Genomic DNA, 18,054 nt, shown 5'->3' with positions numbered 1-18,054 from the left:
CGATATTACGCGGAGCCTTCTGTTAAAAATAATCGATGCCTCCAAAATTATAAAATAAAGGTAGTGTGATCGATTTTTAAAAAATTTTTTCAAGCCTTATTCAGCGCTGAAGTTAATTTTTTTTCAAACGGCTGTTCGTAAGAGCATTGTTTACATAAAAGAAGTGTCTAAGCAAGCCAACAGATGCATATATCTTTTTCGGAAACAATTAAAAATGCAAAAATATTTACAGCTCTCTTAAATGATTTTCTTTCACAGCTAAATACATCAACGACAGTCGAGTTTGTTAAGGTGTTGGATGCAATGGGACAAATCAAACGGAAGTTAACAAGAGCAGTGCTGAAGGATACAGTCACTGTTCCTGATGGGGGATATACTATTATACGATTCAAGGCAACAAACCCAGGTTAGAGTCAATTAAATTTTCTTACTATGCTTGACAGAAGGGTGGAAATATATTTGATTTTATATAGCGAGTCACTTCACACTTTTTACCACACTTGACAAAAGGGGGGAAATACGTTTGATTTTATATAGCATGTTAGATCACATTAAGGATCTCAATATGTTTTTGTGTTTCGAAAGTAAACAGTATCAATATCCCTCCATGATAACTTTAATTTGGTTATTTTGCATGGATAAAATCATTAAAACAACAACTCAACAGCAAATTGAAAAAGACATCTAGAGATAACATAATGACGGAAAACAACAGGAAACAAGCAAGATATTAAAAAGACACCTACGTAAAATTGAGGCTAAAAATACAAAAAGTTAAAAATAAACCGACACCGTTATAGCTGAAAAAAATGAGTAAACCAACAGACAAACAATAGTAAACAAAACCCAAAAGAGACAAATAAAGACAGAACAACTCGAACTCCACCAAAAACGTAAGAGATTTGATACGATGTGGTGGTTTTAGACTGTAGTGTTTTATTACATTAACTTCCCTCAGTTTATTCGCATAGACAAAAGGAACACGCACAAATAAAAAGTGTTTAGAAAATGACTTTGACATCAATATTTATGATGTCCGTTTATCTGCTATCAATCTAATCTGATATTATTCAAAATAGTTATGTACTGACAATGAAATATGTTAAAAGGTCTATCATAATAATTCAATTTCATTGGTTTCAGGTTTTTGGTTGTTTCACTGTCATATAGCTTTTCACATGGCAATGGGTATGACTTTGGTCATTCAAGTTGGCGAAACGCACAAAATGCCAAAACCTCCCAAAAGCTTTCCAAAATGTGGCGATTGGACTCCAGAATCAGTAGACGATGAAGTTGTTGAAGAATTTAAATCATGTCCACAATTACCGACGTCTGTAGCGACATCTACAACAACTGTTGCCACGACAACGAAAGCACTTACAACAGTAATTGTCTTGCTAGTTTGCTGTCTGCTTAGCTAGCGCTTTTTAAAAACTAACTTACTAAAGAACTGTTTATTGAAATCCTAATGCTACTAAAAAATCCATGTTTGTGCAATGTGTCTTGAAAAGAGTATTTTTGATTAATTTATTTATACATGATTTTAGTTTATGTCTGATTGAATGTGAAATCCTCTATATGTTTATACTAAATCTATGTTTGTACATTAACATGCTTATTAAAATGTCTTGTTGCTATATGTGTGTAATGTCTTTGTCTACGTCTTTAGAAGATATTTCATATAAATCATATTGATCACTTTAAATATCATTTATGTTACAAAAGTATTTCATGTTACCACTTGATTAATATACCTATATGCATATCGTGAATCTTAAAGAAAATTAAGCAAAGCTGTCAAACAAACGTACTCTGTTGCCGTTAACCACAGAAGATCTTAGTAGTTTTTCGAACAAAATGCACTATCTGGGAAGTTAATCATTACTTTCGGTGTGTTAACATGTTGCACTCAAGGCAAATAATTATTTGTAATTCAAACAAACATGTAACAAATATTTTATCAGAACAGAATAATGTTATAGAAGTAGGCGACATCTGATGTCATTACGAATGAAAACAAATGTAAAGAGAAAGATTTACACAACACCTTTGCTAAGGATGAACATCAACAGCCCATTTAACACCACGAAGAAAACCGAACATCACACAATTTGAATTAGTATTAATAACGGGAAAATCAGCAGCAATCTAACGAATTAATATTAGGAACCTCATGGAATTTTTCCCCATAAATAGCAACAAATTAAAAGTGATTAGGATATTGATAGCCCATTCTATTAGATATCATGAAACTGTCTTAATTCTATGTATTCTTTTGAATTTAAAACAGTTACAAGCAATACATAGTACAAGAATATGAATTTACGGTTGAGTATGTGTAATTCTTTCTAGAAAACAAAGTAAATAGAGAAGCTTATTTTGGGCTATACAATATTTATATTTTCTATATCAAAACTTCTGATATCAAGGTTGCATCCATACATTATACATAATCAGTTTAATCTGTGTGTATTTAACTAACGTCAATGCATATGATAAAAACATTTAACAAAAACGATACATCTTTATTAACTAATGTTGCTGTAAAGCATCACTATATATACCTCTATAATTAGTCGTATGAATAACATTGAAATATATATAGTTATGACTGATAGGCATTAGAATATTTGAACATTAATGTATTAAAATTCGGAATATATGTGCATACATGTATATGCGAACAATATAATAAACTACTAAATAGTGTGTTAAAATTACATTGTTAGGCAATCATGAACAATATAATAAATATATATTCATGCTTAATCCATTAAATTAACAACTAGGTTTGGGAATGGCATACTACTATTACTAAGTTTTAAAATGTTTTACTACAAAACTAAATATGCAATCCTGGTATCTATGATAAGTTCGGAGAAGCGACATAGCTTTTGCATTAATTTTATCTGCCGTATACTGCATTTGTAATGGATGATGGACTATGTTCATGTTGGGCTATCTAACGAGTACCAGATATTAATATCCCACTTGAAATTTACTAAATGTTAATCAAAACGAATGGTTTATATGTATGTTAAATAGATCAGATACACACATAACATATAAATTGTACGACTTCTCTGTTCGTGTATTCTAACTGTTACTTGACTGTATTGAGAATCGATATACTTCCTTAACAGCAGAATTGCAATGGCGCAACTAACATTTTATGTACATGAATTGAATGATATATATTGTTTCGTGTTGTTTGTCTTGTTCTAATCTAAATAGCTGTTTAAAAAAATAATAATATTTTCCACTTGTGAACTGAATACAATGTTAACATTAAATTTCATGTGTTCATTTTTAAACTAGTATTATTATTATTTCTATGAATTATTGGATGTACGTTTATCCGGAATAAGGTTAAGTATCAAGGACTATATGTTTTTATTTTTTTTCCTTTTACTGTTTTGATTCTTATAGTACTCTTTTTTATTTGTTTCATATAGTTCTATTTGTTCATCAACTATTATTTTTGTTTCTTTCTTACTGTATATTTCTATTTTTTCTCTTTCTATTCTGCTTTTTCTATATTTCTAAGTTCTTCTTTACCTTCTTTGCAGCTACCATTGGAAAATCAATACTTGGGTGGTCTTTCACAGACACGTGACGTTGAAGGCAGCTCCGTTACACTTCATTATGTTCTTCTTTTGTGGATGACTGGTAAAAAGTCGAACAACACAACTCCAGCTTTAAATACGCCAAAACCCAATCGTTTAAACAATTATGGCCATTTTCCAATTCAAGTCAGCAATGGCGCCAAAAAGTTTCTGCCAAAACCTGCATATAATATACATGCTTTACGTAATATTCCTGACATTCCTATTCATCTAGCTGGACGTGCTCGGACTACTCTTCAGGAACTATTACAATATGCTAAACCACTTGACATGCGCAAACCTTTAAGAACGAGAGGAAGATCGTTAAAACGATTGAGACATAAGACAATTCTTGGAAAAAAATTATCAAATATTTTGAAGAAGCAACAGCTAAGAAGACTACATAGGTGATTTTAACATCACAAATATGAAACACTGTTGAAATCCACCAATTTCTTGGTCTCCGCTTTCATCCCAGAAATTAAACATGGGTGATGTTTTACAGCGAAAAAAGATCTTTACACATTGGATATTTGTGTAGTTAGTTTTACTGACAACAGCCAGGTATGGTTGTTAACGCTGGTTCACTTCGTGCTTTAGCATTGTTTATAGCTGGGAAACGTTTGTCAATGAAATTGATTAACTGACACACATACAAATAAAACACTCTTGGGTGTGAAGTACGAATATTACCTGTACTCCTTGGAATAATAGATACATTTTGCCAAATCTGTTTGCATTTATAAATATTTTGAACCGATAGGAAAACGAAACTAATGCATAGTTTTCATGTCAATTGTAGTTCTTGCATTTTATTGCTTTCATTAACATGATTATTGTGCATAGTTTTCCCATGGTATCACATATATATTAAGGCAATAAGTTTTGGATTCTTAATAATAAAAATTAAAAAAAAACTCATTCACAAGGGAAACGAAAATACAATATAGTTCATAGTCACATAAAGAAATATATGTATTGTTCTATGAAACTCATCTTTTTAAATTTGAGAAACTTGGGACTTTCACAACGGCAAACAAAAGCTATTTCCTGTAGAAAAAAATGCCTGTTTTTTATTTGTTTTCTATCAATCTTCATCTCTTACATTTGATTTCAATGTATTTCTTTTTTAATTAATTTATTTGATTGGTTTAATTTGTTCCTGTCCCTTTAATTTTAAGAATGAGTTTTTTTTCTGACGGCGATTAAAGGAAGAATTCCTGAAGTAAACATAACACTGTGGTTTCTGCATATCATCTATTCTTTTAAATTAAGTAACAAAATCTGGGTACAAATTTTAAGAAGGCATTATTTAAGATTAAAGCATTCAGTGTATTGTCACACTTAAAGAATAATTATATATTTTTGAAATTAATTATGTATGTATGTTTACCATTTTGTCATTTGTAACAAAGTTCATTGTTGTATTCATGTTTTGTTGTCTAGCTTTCATTTGATATGGTAATACACAGAAAATGCAAAAATACAAATAAAAATTTGGGATAAAATTTGAGATAACATTGAAATAGAGATCTGTAAAAAAAAAAAACATCTGTACTAAATATTACAAAATTAATAAAGATTTGACATTATCTAATACTTTGGGATACAATTTGTAAAATCACTGCATGCGTTCAGATTCTTTCTCTTCTTTTGTATTTGAGTATTCGTAAGAAATATATATAAAAGATATTGCAACACCCAATACATCGAAATATCGAAAGAAATCAAATCTCCGCCATTAAAGTATTCATGAAAAGTCCCATACACATTTTCGGATAATTTGATCCGTTTTTGTTGTATGGTATAAAAATGGTTCATTAATTGACAAGAATGTTATGTCAAGTATATGTTGATTATTATTATTTCACCTTGACAATGTTGTTATGTTAAGACAAATAAAGATTTTGGAATAACTGTTGTTTTACAATCACAATGACGCAGTATTATCTGATTGGTTAGAATTCTGGTTTCTTCTTTTGCATTAATTTTATGTCCAACCTACGATAGTACAGGGGCATTATGTTTCCTGGACGGTGGGTCCCTTCATTCGTTCGTTCGTTCTTTTGTCCGTCTGTCCCGCTTCAGTTTTCAGTTTTTTGTCAGGGTAGTTTTTGATGAAGTTGATTTTTCTAATTTTTATGTCGAATTTGAGTTTTTACTCCAATTTCACGGTCCACTGAACATAGAAAATAATAGTGCGAATTGGATATCCGTGTACTATTGACACATTCTTTTTTCTTTTCTTTTTGTTTTTATATTTTCACTAGTAAACAAGTGTGTGATCTAAAGCGGTCATTTTAATCATAAACCGTTTTAAACAGTTCTTCCAAGACTGAAAAAGATATGTTTAGTTAATTTTAATATATATTCACTGTGGCAAATTTAGTACTGTTAAGTCAAAAAATTTGCAGTCATTTAAGATACGTTCAGTCTATGTTCAAATTGTAATTTCCCTGTGCACAAAACATAATATTAAATTGTCTAAAAAGCTAATGAACTGTCCTGAATTGACTGCAGGCGAATTGCCTGAATAGACCTAGCATTTAATGTAAAATTGTACATGACTGAATATTTGTGTTGTTCAGATCTATATATGCTGTTCAAATCTTTTATATGCTGTTCAGATCTTTACTGATGAGATTTTTGTAGACGAAACGCGCGTCTGGCGTATATACTAAATTTAGTCCTGGTATCTATGATGAGTTTATTTATATGCTGTTCAGATCTTTTATGCTGTTTCTATCAAAATAACCTTTTTAGATCAAAATTAGTTACCTTGGGATATTTTATTTGATAACAAGACAAAAACTGCAAATATTGAAAAATTTTGAATACGAAATATTTGTATTTTCCTTTTTTTAAATATTAACGTATAAGTTATAAACGAAACTATATTTTCATGAATAATTCATATGAGCATTTCGTGATACGATCATATATTTTGTTCAATTTAATAATTTTTCTTCATTTATTTGACGAAAACTAAAATTTACTGAATTTATCTTGAATAATCGGATGTCTACACTGCACTCATTTACTCACTCAAACTGATAATATAAAAGCGATAATTTTTAAAAGAAATACTGTTCAGAATGCGATTTCAATTATTGTTGAAACGCAAAATTTTTTATTATGTACTTTACTCTTTTCAAAAATATAGATTTTACAAGTATCAGCTTGTTGTGCGAGTTAACAATTTCTACAGACAACCGTTTTAGTTTATTTATATGAGCATTTTATACTATGACGTTGTTTTTAGCTTAGGAAAATAAGTAACCATTGGCTTAGTGCTGTGAATACACATAAGATAGAAAACAACAGTGTATATTTAACCCGAGATTTACTTTATACAAAAAGTCCATACATGCTCCATCACATGATTGCATGTGCTCCTTTCTGTTGATATCTATGTTATATTTATACATTGGTGGGTTTTTTTTTAAATACGATAATTACATTACCGGTACCAGTTTTACTGCACTTGATTTGCATGTGTACAATAAATGTCTTTTCAGTGATGTTCGAGGCCCAGATATTAGAACATTCGAAACTTGTTCGATAAAGCAACAGTAGTATACCATTGTTCAAAAGTCATAAAATGATTGATAGAAGACTAATCCGGGTTACAAATTAAAACTGAGGTAAACACATCAACTATAAGAGGAAAACAACGAAAAAAATGATTACGTTACATGGCAGGACTACAGTACAAAAATATGCAAGAACATTACGGACAAAAAATAAACAAATAAACATTACAAAAGTACATTTCTACATGATTATTGTTATCAAGAGTACCAGGCCTACAATCTTATTCACCATACGCCTGCTTCGCTGAGACCTTCATGAGACCCACCTGCGACCCCCAGATCAAAACAACAAAGGAAGCCAAAAACGTACAAAGTTAAAGAGCCCTGATGACCTAAATTCCAAAAAGTTGTGCCAAACACGGCTAATTTTATCCATACCTGGGACAAGAAAATCCGTAGCATTTAAAATAATTCGTACCCTTGCAAACAGTAAACCTACATACAATTGATGTGCATGTCAACACCGAAGTGGTGACTAAAAACGAACACGTAAAAAAACCTAGGACAGCACATAAAACAGCACAAAAATATCTGCATTGTCACATGATGATAACGCTATAAAGGTGACGTAAAAGATAAAAGTGACGTCACAGATAATTTCAAAAATGTTTTGATATTGTTCAAAATTAGGTTTGTAATTATGGTATTTGATGTTTAATATAATAATTACAATTTTATTAATATAGAATTGTGATAGTTATTAGATAATTAATTGTATTATTTAGCTACATCAACATCAACCAGTCCGAGGACGAGGACGAGGACGAGAGGTATTTTTTATGTTGCCCCAAAATCATACCTTATAAATGAACTGGGTGATTAATTATCTTAACTTTTACATTTATTACATGTACATATGCTCTGTACCAAGTCAGGGAAATGGCCATTGTTATATTATAGTTCGTTTCTGTGTGTGTTACATTTTAATGTTGTGTTTCTGTTGTGTCGTAGTTCTCTTATATTTAATGCGTTTCCCTCGGGTTTAGTTTGTAACTCGGATTTGTTTTTTCTCTATCGATTTATGAATTTCGAACAGCGGTATACTACTGTTGCCTTTATTTACATCCATATTAAAAAATTAGAATTACAACTATAAACGACAACACGTCTTAGTTAAACAAAAAAAAAGACAAAATGTCTAAGCAAAGCCAGGCAAGGAATCATAGTTTCGCGTGAAGGAGACCATTTTCCACAACATTAGTTTTTTTGTGTTTTTTTTATACAGGAAATTTTAATAACACAATAAGCATATTTTTACTACGAGCTTATGAACCAAAAAAAAGACAAAATGTATAGCCGAATATTTTCATTCAATATCATAAGATATAAAGGTCATATATGTGAGCATTAAAAAGTAATACGCCCATGATGTTTAGAAGAATTTACATTATTTTGCATTTAATTTGATAAGTTGAATGTACGTTATGCCATTTTTTATTTTTTTAAAAAGAATTTTTAATTTATGAGATATGGAAAACATAATTCCGATTAGAACACAAAACATCACATAAAAAGGGGAAGATATACGATGATCTACTCTTGTAGTATTTATTTAATAATTCATTAAGTTTAAATTAAGGTTCTGCTTTTTTAGGATTGCTAAACCGGAGTATCTTTGATTATTAAGCTTACCTGGCCAAAAATCTAATAAAGACTTTAATTTACCATCCTTGGCATTCCTCGTGAAGGTTGTCTGAAAACAGGAACATTTTCATTTTTTTCTTTAAACCCGTTTGCCGATTTTAAGAATATTTGGCAGGAATGTGTATGTAAAGTCCTCTACAAACATTCCTTATTTTTCAGATCGAACGGCAAATATGTTCTTAGCAGACCTTGGTTCTTATGACAATTCATCAATATGAATTTCCTTTTTCAATTAAAAGAACTGCTTATTGATACTATAGACACGTTTACTTCATAAAATTGAAATCTCCCAGATAGAAATATTACATATGAGTAAATTACCGTTATAAAGGTTATTCCCGGAGAAGTGTATAACATACGTTTACTTTCAGAGTCTTTATATGTCTTCTTTACATATTTAATTCCGTATGGTTATTCTTTGAGCTACTTCCATTAAATAATGCGAAAGTTCTACATAAATTTACAGAAAGTTCCTTACACTGTTGATCCAACCCGGTCTTATCAATATGATTACTTAAAAAAGGGACGAAAGATACCAAAGCGACAGTCAAACTCATAAATCGAAAAAAAAACTGACAACGTCATGGCTAAAATGAAAAAGACAAACAGACAAACAATAGTACACATGACACAACACAGAAAACTAGCGAATAAGCAACAACGAACCCCACCAAAAACTAGGGGTGATCTCAGGTGCTCCGGTAGGATAATCAGATCCTACTCCACATGTCGCACCAGTCGTGTTGCTCATGTTAAATTTTGGCGTAGGTAATATATTTAAAACCTCCAGGTTAATAGGCAATGGTATAATAAGTAAACAAAAGAAAGCATGCATCAAACGATGTGTGATAGATAACCATTTATTCTTTGAATAACCACGAAACTAAACGGAATGGATTTGATCATAATAAAATGATTATAGTGAACTTGATTCTTATGGCATCCTTGGTGAGCTTTTACAAAATATCATATTCAAAAATCTATCAGAATGCAAATAGAATGTTTATCTTTATTAACAAAATAGTATTTGGAGTGTAGATATTTAGAGCTTTTTTTTTTTTTTTTTATAGATTTCATCGCATTAAAAATTATGTGAACAATTTTTGTTAGAGTTAAATCAGCTGGCAAAGACATAAATCATTACGAAATATAACTTTTCATTGTATAAAAACATTTAATAATGTGATCGCAAATATTTAATGACTATCACTCCGCTTTTCAAAATACAACAAATGCTCTAAATTACAAGAAGGTATCAGTTATATAACCATTTTAATGTGTGGTATTACGCATCAAATTCCTTACAGACTCTGCATATGCAAGTGATTCAATTGGGATTAGTCAAAGGCGATAAAATGAACTATTCAAAAGAAGACAGACTGACAAATTGGAATTTGGTAGAAGCAAGAAAGTACATTCTACACGATGTATTTCTTGTTTTATATTTTATACTAGGACTGGGAGGAAATCTAGTAATTTTGATTATTTATAAATTGAGACTAAAACAAACCGAAAGCAAGTACTTTATACCAATATTAAAATGTGTTGATATGTTTGCTTGCATTTTGAGGGCTCCATTTTACCTATGGAAGAACTTACTGCCAGTAAAATTAACATATCTCATTCCCTGTAAGATTATTTGGTTCCTATTCAACATGTTTAAATTTTCATCAATTAAGCAGTCATAACCCTACAGCGGTATCTGAAGTATGCCGACCCTTTGGACCTCAACTAATTTTTCAATGGAGACGTATATCGCTGGTATTTATATTTATTTTGTCAGTTTCAGTGTCTTCTCCGTTTCAAATTTGAAATAAACAATTACACATTTTCAAACATTTCATTGAACGTTACAGGATATATCTGTGGCGCAAATATTATGAAAGTTGATAAAAACAGTAACGCTTATCTAACATTTATGTTCTACCTAACTTTTAATGGTGGACCTTAAATCCTATGGCAGCTAGCCAGATCCGGAAAAAATCCCGTTTTGGGTTTTTGGTTTTAGTCTTATTGTGTAACTCTTCAATATAAAGATATAAAAGTATTTGTATACATAATATTGTACTCCAAATGAAGATAATTTTTATTAGCGATTCTAGATTGTGTGGCGTTGAAAGAATTCATTTGGGATCCCACAGAAATATTGTCAGAAGAATAAACTATCACTGTGTTCCTGGTTTACATCCAGATCATGATAGTCTCAAGACTGGAGCAGTGTATATAATGTATATGAACCATTAAAAACTTGTATTAAACATGATATTAGTACACGTATAACAAAAATGTTGTTTGCTATTTTAATATAAAAAAACACACCAAAGAACCCTCTATCAAACAAAGCTATATTTGTGCTCCTCGTCCTTATTAGCATGTCAACATGAATGCTGCTATGGACACAAGGTCCTTACTTGTGTTATTCATGTTAGAAATTCTTACCAACATGACCAAAAAATACATTTAAGCAATATAAATATTTTGATCCCTTTTTCATAAATTATTAAGAGTAGCAGCCTTTTTAAAAAAAAAAGCCAAGACAAGTATCTCACGACCGACGATGTTTTATATGATTGCTAATGAGGCAACTCTCCACCAGAGACCAAATGACATAGAACTGAACAACTATAGGTCACAGTATGGCCATCAAGTTCATCAGTGAGATATATATAATCAAAATAATTTGATAGTCATTTTTTAGTAAAATGTTTGAAAGAGTTTGATGAAAATAATAAGTTTTCATTTTCTGTTGGTATACAACTTCACATTTACAATATTATGCCTTTGTATATTGATTGTTGGTGTAAGTTAATAGGCAGTTATTGTGAAATGGCTTTGTCACATTGTGTATTGAGGACTGCTTATACATGTATCCTGGCTTTGTACTATTCTCCACATGCAATATATAATAATATGTTATCATAAACACATTACCTGGGTAGCTGGATTATGATTTCTATGATCATATGTAAGTTACAAAGGTACCAGGATTATAATTTAGTACGCCAGACGCACATTTCGTCTACATAAGACTCATCAGTGACGCTCATATCAAAATATTAAAAAGCCAAACAAAAACAAAGTTGGTGAGCATTGAGGATCCAAAATTCCAAAAAGTTGTGCCAAATAAGGCTAAGGTAATCTAAAAAAATGAATGCCTGCATTGACCTTAATCTGGGTAGCTGGATTATGATTTCTATGATCAAATGTTGGCATTGACCTTTATCTGGGTAGCTTGTTTATGATTTATATTATCATATGTTGGCATTGACCTATATCTGGGTAGCTTGATTATATTCCATATCATCACATATTATGGCATTGACCTTTATCCGGGTAGCTGGATTATTTCTACATATCATCATAAGTTGCCATTGATCTTTATCTGGGTAGCTGGATTATGATTTCTATGATCATATTATGGCATTGACCTTTATCCGGGTAGCTGGATTATGATTTCTATAATCATATGTTGGCATTGATCTTTATCCGGGTAGCTGGATTATGATTTCTTTGATTATATGTTGGCATTGATCTTTATCTGGGTAGCCGGATTATGATTTCTATGATCATATTTTGGCATTGACCTTATTCCGGGTAGCTGGATTATGATTTCTATGATCATATGTTGGCATTGATCTTTATCTGGGTAGCTGGATTATGATTTCTATGATCATATTATGGCATTGACCTTTATCCGGGTAGCTGGATTATGATTTCTATAATCATATGTTGGCATTGATCTTTATCTGGGTAGCTGGATTATGATTTCTATGATCATATTATGGCATTGACCTTTATCCGGGTAGCTGGATTATGATTTCTATGATCATATGTTGGCATTGATTTTTATCTGGGTAGCTGGATTATGATTTCTATGATCATATTATGGCATTGACCTTTATCCGGGTAGCTGGATTATGATTTCTATGATCATATGTTGGCATTGATCTTTATCTGGGTAGCTGGATTATGATTTCTATGATCATATTATGGCATTGACCTTTATCCGGGTAGCTGGATTATGATTTCTATGATCATATGTTGGCATTGATCTTTATCTGGGTAGCTGGATTATGATTTCTATGATCATATTATGGCATTGACCTTTATCCGGGTAGCTGGATTATGATTTCTATGATCATATTTTGGCATTGATCTTTATCTGGGTAGCTGGATTATGATTTCTATGATCATATTTTGGCATTGACCTTTATCAGGGTAGCTGGATTATGATTTCTATGATCATATGTTGGCATTGATCTTTATCTGGGTAGCTGGATTATGATTTTTATGATCTTATTATGGCATTGACCTTTATCCGGGTAGCTGGATTATGATTTCTATGATCAAAAATTAAGAGATGCACGATTTGGGAGAATATAAATTCTCCCAAAAGTTCATCGTCTTGAAACAGAGACGTTTAAACAAATACAACATGATGGATTAAATGAATTAAATATAATTCCACCTGGTAGACCAATTATATCACAGTGTGGTTCTGTAACTGAACTTATAGGTCATTACGTTGACTTTTTTCTTATACCAATAATTCAAAATCAGTCTACATATATAAAAGATACTACATCGTTCATTAATATCATTGAGAAATTAAAACCTATGGCAAACAGCCTTTTGGTTTCATATGATATAACACAGATGTTTACTAATCTACCTCAAGAAGCGTCATTGAGTGCGGTTGAACGAGCCTATGACAGTTTTGACAAATCAAACTTCAAAGTCAATGCTCCGCCAGTCAACATGGTCAATGTATTAAAACATTTGTTGAGAATTATTTTAGAAAACAATGTATTTGAATTTGATGGGAAAATTTACAAACAAGTAACAGGTACGGCAATTGGAGCAGTTCCTTCACCGGAAATCTGTGACATACTTATGTTTGAAATAATGAATCAAATTATTTCTGCATTTCAATATAAAGACAAAATATTCTATCATGGCAGATATAGAGACGATGGATTCATAATATATGATGGAACATCAGATGAAATTATAGATTTTTTTCGTCTAGCAAATGATTATAACCCTTTATTAAAGTTCACCTATGAAATCAAAAACGATAAGATGTCGTTCTTGGATGTTGATGTAATTAAAGGTCAACGATTTACAACATATGGCATCCTTGACCTTGAAATACATTTTAAAGAAACAAATTCTTATCTGTTTCTGCACAGATATAGCTGTCACTCACAGCATGTATTCAGAGGATTTATTAAAGGTGAAGCAATACGGCGGCAAATTAGAAATACAAGTGACCATAACAAATTAATAAACAATCTAACTAATTTCAAAGTAGGGGTTATGATAACGCTGAAATAGATGATAGTATTACTGATGCTTTATCAATTGACCGTACTGATTTATTACAACAAAACAAATCTAAAGAGAAGCAAAGTATTCCGTTAGTTTTAATAACTAAATATAATCCATATATACGTAAAATAAAGAAACGTATAATGAAACACTGGCATTTATTACAGTTCGACGAAGACTGTGTACAAATATTCAATACAGCACTAATAGTTGCGTATAGCAAACATAAAAGTATTGGGGATATGCTTAGTAGATCAAAGTTAAAGACTTTAACATTAAATTGACAGTTGGACCCCTGATGATGGTAGATCTGTCATAATAACTAGATATATTGAAGAAGAATAAAAATATAAATATATCAATATAAATATGAATAATTTTCATATTTCATTATATTCAAATAATGCATCTTAAAATGACCATCCCAAGCTTAACTACCGAAACTCGAAATTGATATTTGTGTCGGGTCCTATCAGCAATATGGGATGCGTGGTTGCATGGGTGTTTATTATAACAAAAGAGCCTGAATGAACATGTAGTAGAATATTTATCTGGATGCAGATATTTCAATCCTGTTTTCTAAATCATCAAACATGTCAACAAATGTGACTTTAGTTTGATATTATAATTTGTAGGCAATGTACTGCATTTATATGCACTTGTCCTTTAGCCAAGAGCCTTTTTGTAAAAGTAATTAAGGATATTGTTTCTTGGAAAACTTTAATTGAAGTTCAAGTATTTTCTGGTGAAAATACCCCTCTCCCCCCTTTTCAAAGTAGACCATGTACCTTTTCCGTCATTTCCGTAGTTAATATCCTTTTTAACCACTCGGAATTTAGCATGATTTTCTATTTCATAATTTTGTATTGTTTGTTGTACATCAGATACAGATTTTACTGAAATTTCTGTCATTTTCGCTTTTCTTTTTGTCTATGTAATTTTATATGTTCTATTCTTCCCGCTAAAAGAAAAAAAGAAACCTCCAATGCTAGAGAGCTGAAAAAAATAAATATAAAAGTCAAAAACGGTAAATCGCCCGGAATCTGGCTAGCTGCCATAGGATTTAAGGTCCACCACTTTTACTAGTGAGTTTCAGTGCAATCACCTGGAATGTCGAAAAAAAAACAGTAAAACTGCAGATTTTAAGCAAAAAAGCAAGGAAAATTACGAACTCTAATATTGAAATGTTTTCTGCAATTTACAAAGGAAAGTATTGCTTTGTCACATTTGGAAAACTATTTAGTATTGTGAAAAATCTGTTTTCATGAGCTAGTTCAGTATTCTTTATATACTTATTTACTTTTTCCTACCTAACATCTAGAAATTTTTGTTTATAATATTCTTTAGAGTTCGGCCTTTTTGTAAGTTTACCTTTTATGTATAACTTCATTGGTAAGTACAAGTCGAATTTGCTTTCCAAAAAGATTTGCCTCGAGTATTATGGAAAAGGAAATTAGTTATAGAAATGCGCATCGGAAGCATAAATAAAATTGTACCATAATGTTTTATAAAAATTAATAAATTACAGATTCTATGTGGCAAACATCAATCTTACAAACGCTGTCCTATATGTATATAATTTGACCGACAATTTGATTGGAAAACATAGAATTAGTACAAACAAATGGATAACACTCGAGACATGCTAATAGTTGATAACTTTGTTGAAAATAATGCATAGTTCTAATTACAGTTTTGATAAACGAACGTTCAAAAATGCACATGAATGGTAAACATTCTATTATTTATCAACATTTTAGTAACTGTTGGTAACCAATAAACACACTATTGAGAATATAAATGGAAACAAGTCATATCATATATGCCAATAATAGACTCCTCATTTCTATTGTGATTGAATACAATATTGTCATGCATAAGGAGTGCAAAGCAATTATCGCAAATATTTCTCCTATTTTAGATGCAAGTTTTCCAGTATTATAGAATGAAAATTCATATCTGTGTAGCCGAACGGACTGAATAATTTACCTTTACATCCCAGCTCCTTTGTTCTTACTCCAGGAGACCAGATCACTCTAGCTTGAGTTTCTTTGTTTTGCATGCTTTCCTTTGTTCTGTTACATATTCTGGTGGGAATGTCAAATCCACTATAAAACTTTTAAAGAAAAGGAGCAAGTTATTTTTAAAACGGTGGAGCGAGTTGGCAGAAACTTTATTTAGTGGGGTTGAAACCCTTTTGTTAATACATGAGTTGTCAGACTGATTGTTCAATTTGATTTTACACTATTTCAAAAGTGGGGCGAGTCGGTAAGCAAGATTGGGGCGATTGTTTTATAAAGTGGCGATCCAGTGTGGGTCAATTGGCCAGTGGGGCGAGTTGACATTGTTTCATATTTACTTATCGTGTTCGGGGGTTAATAAAGGGTATACATTATAGTAATACATGTATATAAAATATTCTAATCTAAAATATGTAAAACAGCTGGGATGTAAAATAGTTATCCCATTCGGACTTGGTGTATCCTATCCCATAAGTACGCGTTGTGTCGGTGTCCTAAGATCACCCCGATGGCTGGATGCCAGAGGGTGATCTAACACTGACACACCAAGTCCGTGTGGGATAATTATTTTACATCCAAGCTGTTTTAAATTAGACGTAAACCCATTTACAATTCATTTAATCTAGTTTAGAACGCCACACAACCATTATAATATACTTTATATATTACAATATAATGTATACCCTTTATGACCCCCGAATACGATGATTAAATATGAAACCATGTCAACTCGCCCCACTGGTTAATCGGTCCACACTAAATCGCCACTTTCTAAAAAAGAGTTAAATCCCTTTGAACGGTAAATAAATAAAGGTCTGCTAACTCGGCCCACTTCAGAAAATATCTTGCTTCCTTTAAGCATGTGCTTGAGTCTTGGGGTATTGAGTTCGAATCCCAGCATAGACACTGGATTTTTTTCTACAGAAATTTTGATAGATAGTCATTTCCGTATAAATAAATCTAAGTTTAAAGTGGATTTGAAATTCCCGCAAAATGTTACAGAACACACGAAAGCATGCAAAACAAAGAAAAAAACAAGCTGAAGTGATCTGGTAGGGGTGATCCGGCTCATATCACTTCTGATAGAACAATAGAACAAAGGAACTGAGATGTAAGTGTTAGATCACCCTCTGGCCTCCGGTCTTACGGGGGTGATCTTACACTGACACACCGCGTCCTCGTTGGATACCTACTTCATACATGTAACTTGTTTGTCATAGGCTATCGTTGACAATGATTTGATGCTCACTCAGTCTGTCAGAGGCCTTTCACTCGGGATTTGTTACACATTTCAATACATAAAATGAAATGTTCTTTTCACAAAACTTTAAAAAGAAATATGTTTTAAATATTATTTTATACCATCACATACAACAGTTTCCTTTTTAAGAATAATAATGTTCAGAGCTGATATCATTAAATAATTAAAAAAAAAAACATACGTTATTGATTGTTAAAATCTTTAAGTTGATGGTGTTAAATCACAAAACATCTTATCAATTAAGGTTATATATACATACTCCTACGTTGTGATATTTAAAAGCTCGAGAGACCTTCTGTTAATTTAATGCATGTGGGTTTTGTTTTTTGAAGATTTCCCGATATTAAAACAAAACAATTTTAAAATACCAAAAATTGATTCATTCATTTTTTTTTTGTCAGTTTGGCCATTCAAGTCCTACACAACTTCTCACGAATTTGCTCTTTTTCTAACAAAATGTGTAATCTTTTGATGTATTCTTTTGTTGAAAAATGACTGTTACCCCCTTTTGTTAATTTTTTTTTTCGCTTTTTTTGTGTGTGTCTCATTGACGTACAGGACAACCGGACTACTCCTTTCTTCATATTTAAAAACATACA

General features: G+C 31.4%; 1 protein-coding gene across 4 annotated transcripts in view; it reads left to right on the top strand.

Annotated features, from left to right (window-relative positions):
- Positions 1–5,521, top strand: part of LOC143080252 (uncharacterized) — a 55,880-nt gene extending 50,359 nt beyond the window's left edge. For all 4 annotated transcript variants that reach the window (XM_076255990.1, XM_076255993.1, XM_076255991.1 and 1 more), the window contains 3 exons: positions 259–406; positions 1,144–1,385; positions 3,570–5,521. In XM_076255990.1, the coding sequence (XP_076112105.1) occupies positions 259–406; positions 1,144–1,385; positions 3,570–4,016 (837 nt within the window). In that variant the 3' untranslated portion in view covers positions 4,017–5,521. The remainder of the gene's footprint in view (positions 1–258; positions 407–1,143; positions 1,386–3,569) is intronic.
- Positions 5,522–18,054: the final 12,533 nt, after the last annotated feature.

Source organism: Mytilus galloprovincialis, chromosome 6, assembly GCF_965363235.1.
Source record: "Mytilus galloprovincialis chromosome 6, xbMytGall1.hap1.1, whole genome shotgun sequence".
Lineage (NCBI taxonomy): Eukaryota > Metazoa > Mollusca > Bivalvia > Mytilida > Mytilidae > Mytilus > Mytilus galloprovincialis.
This window is presented reverse-complemented; position numbering and strand designations above follow the sequence as displayed.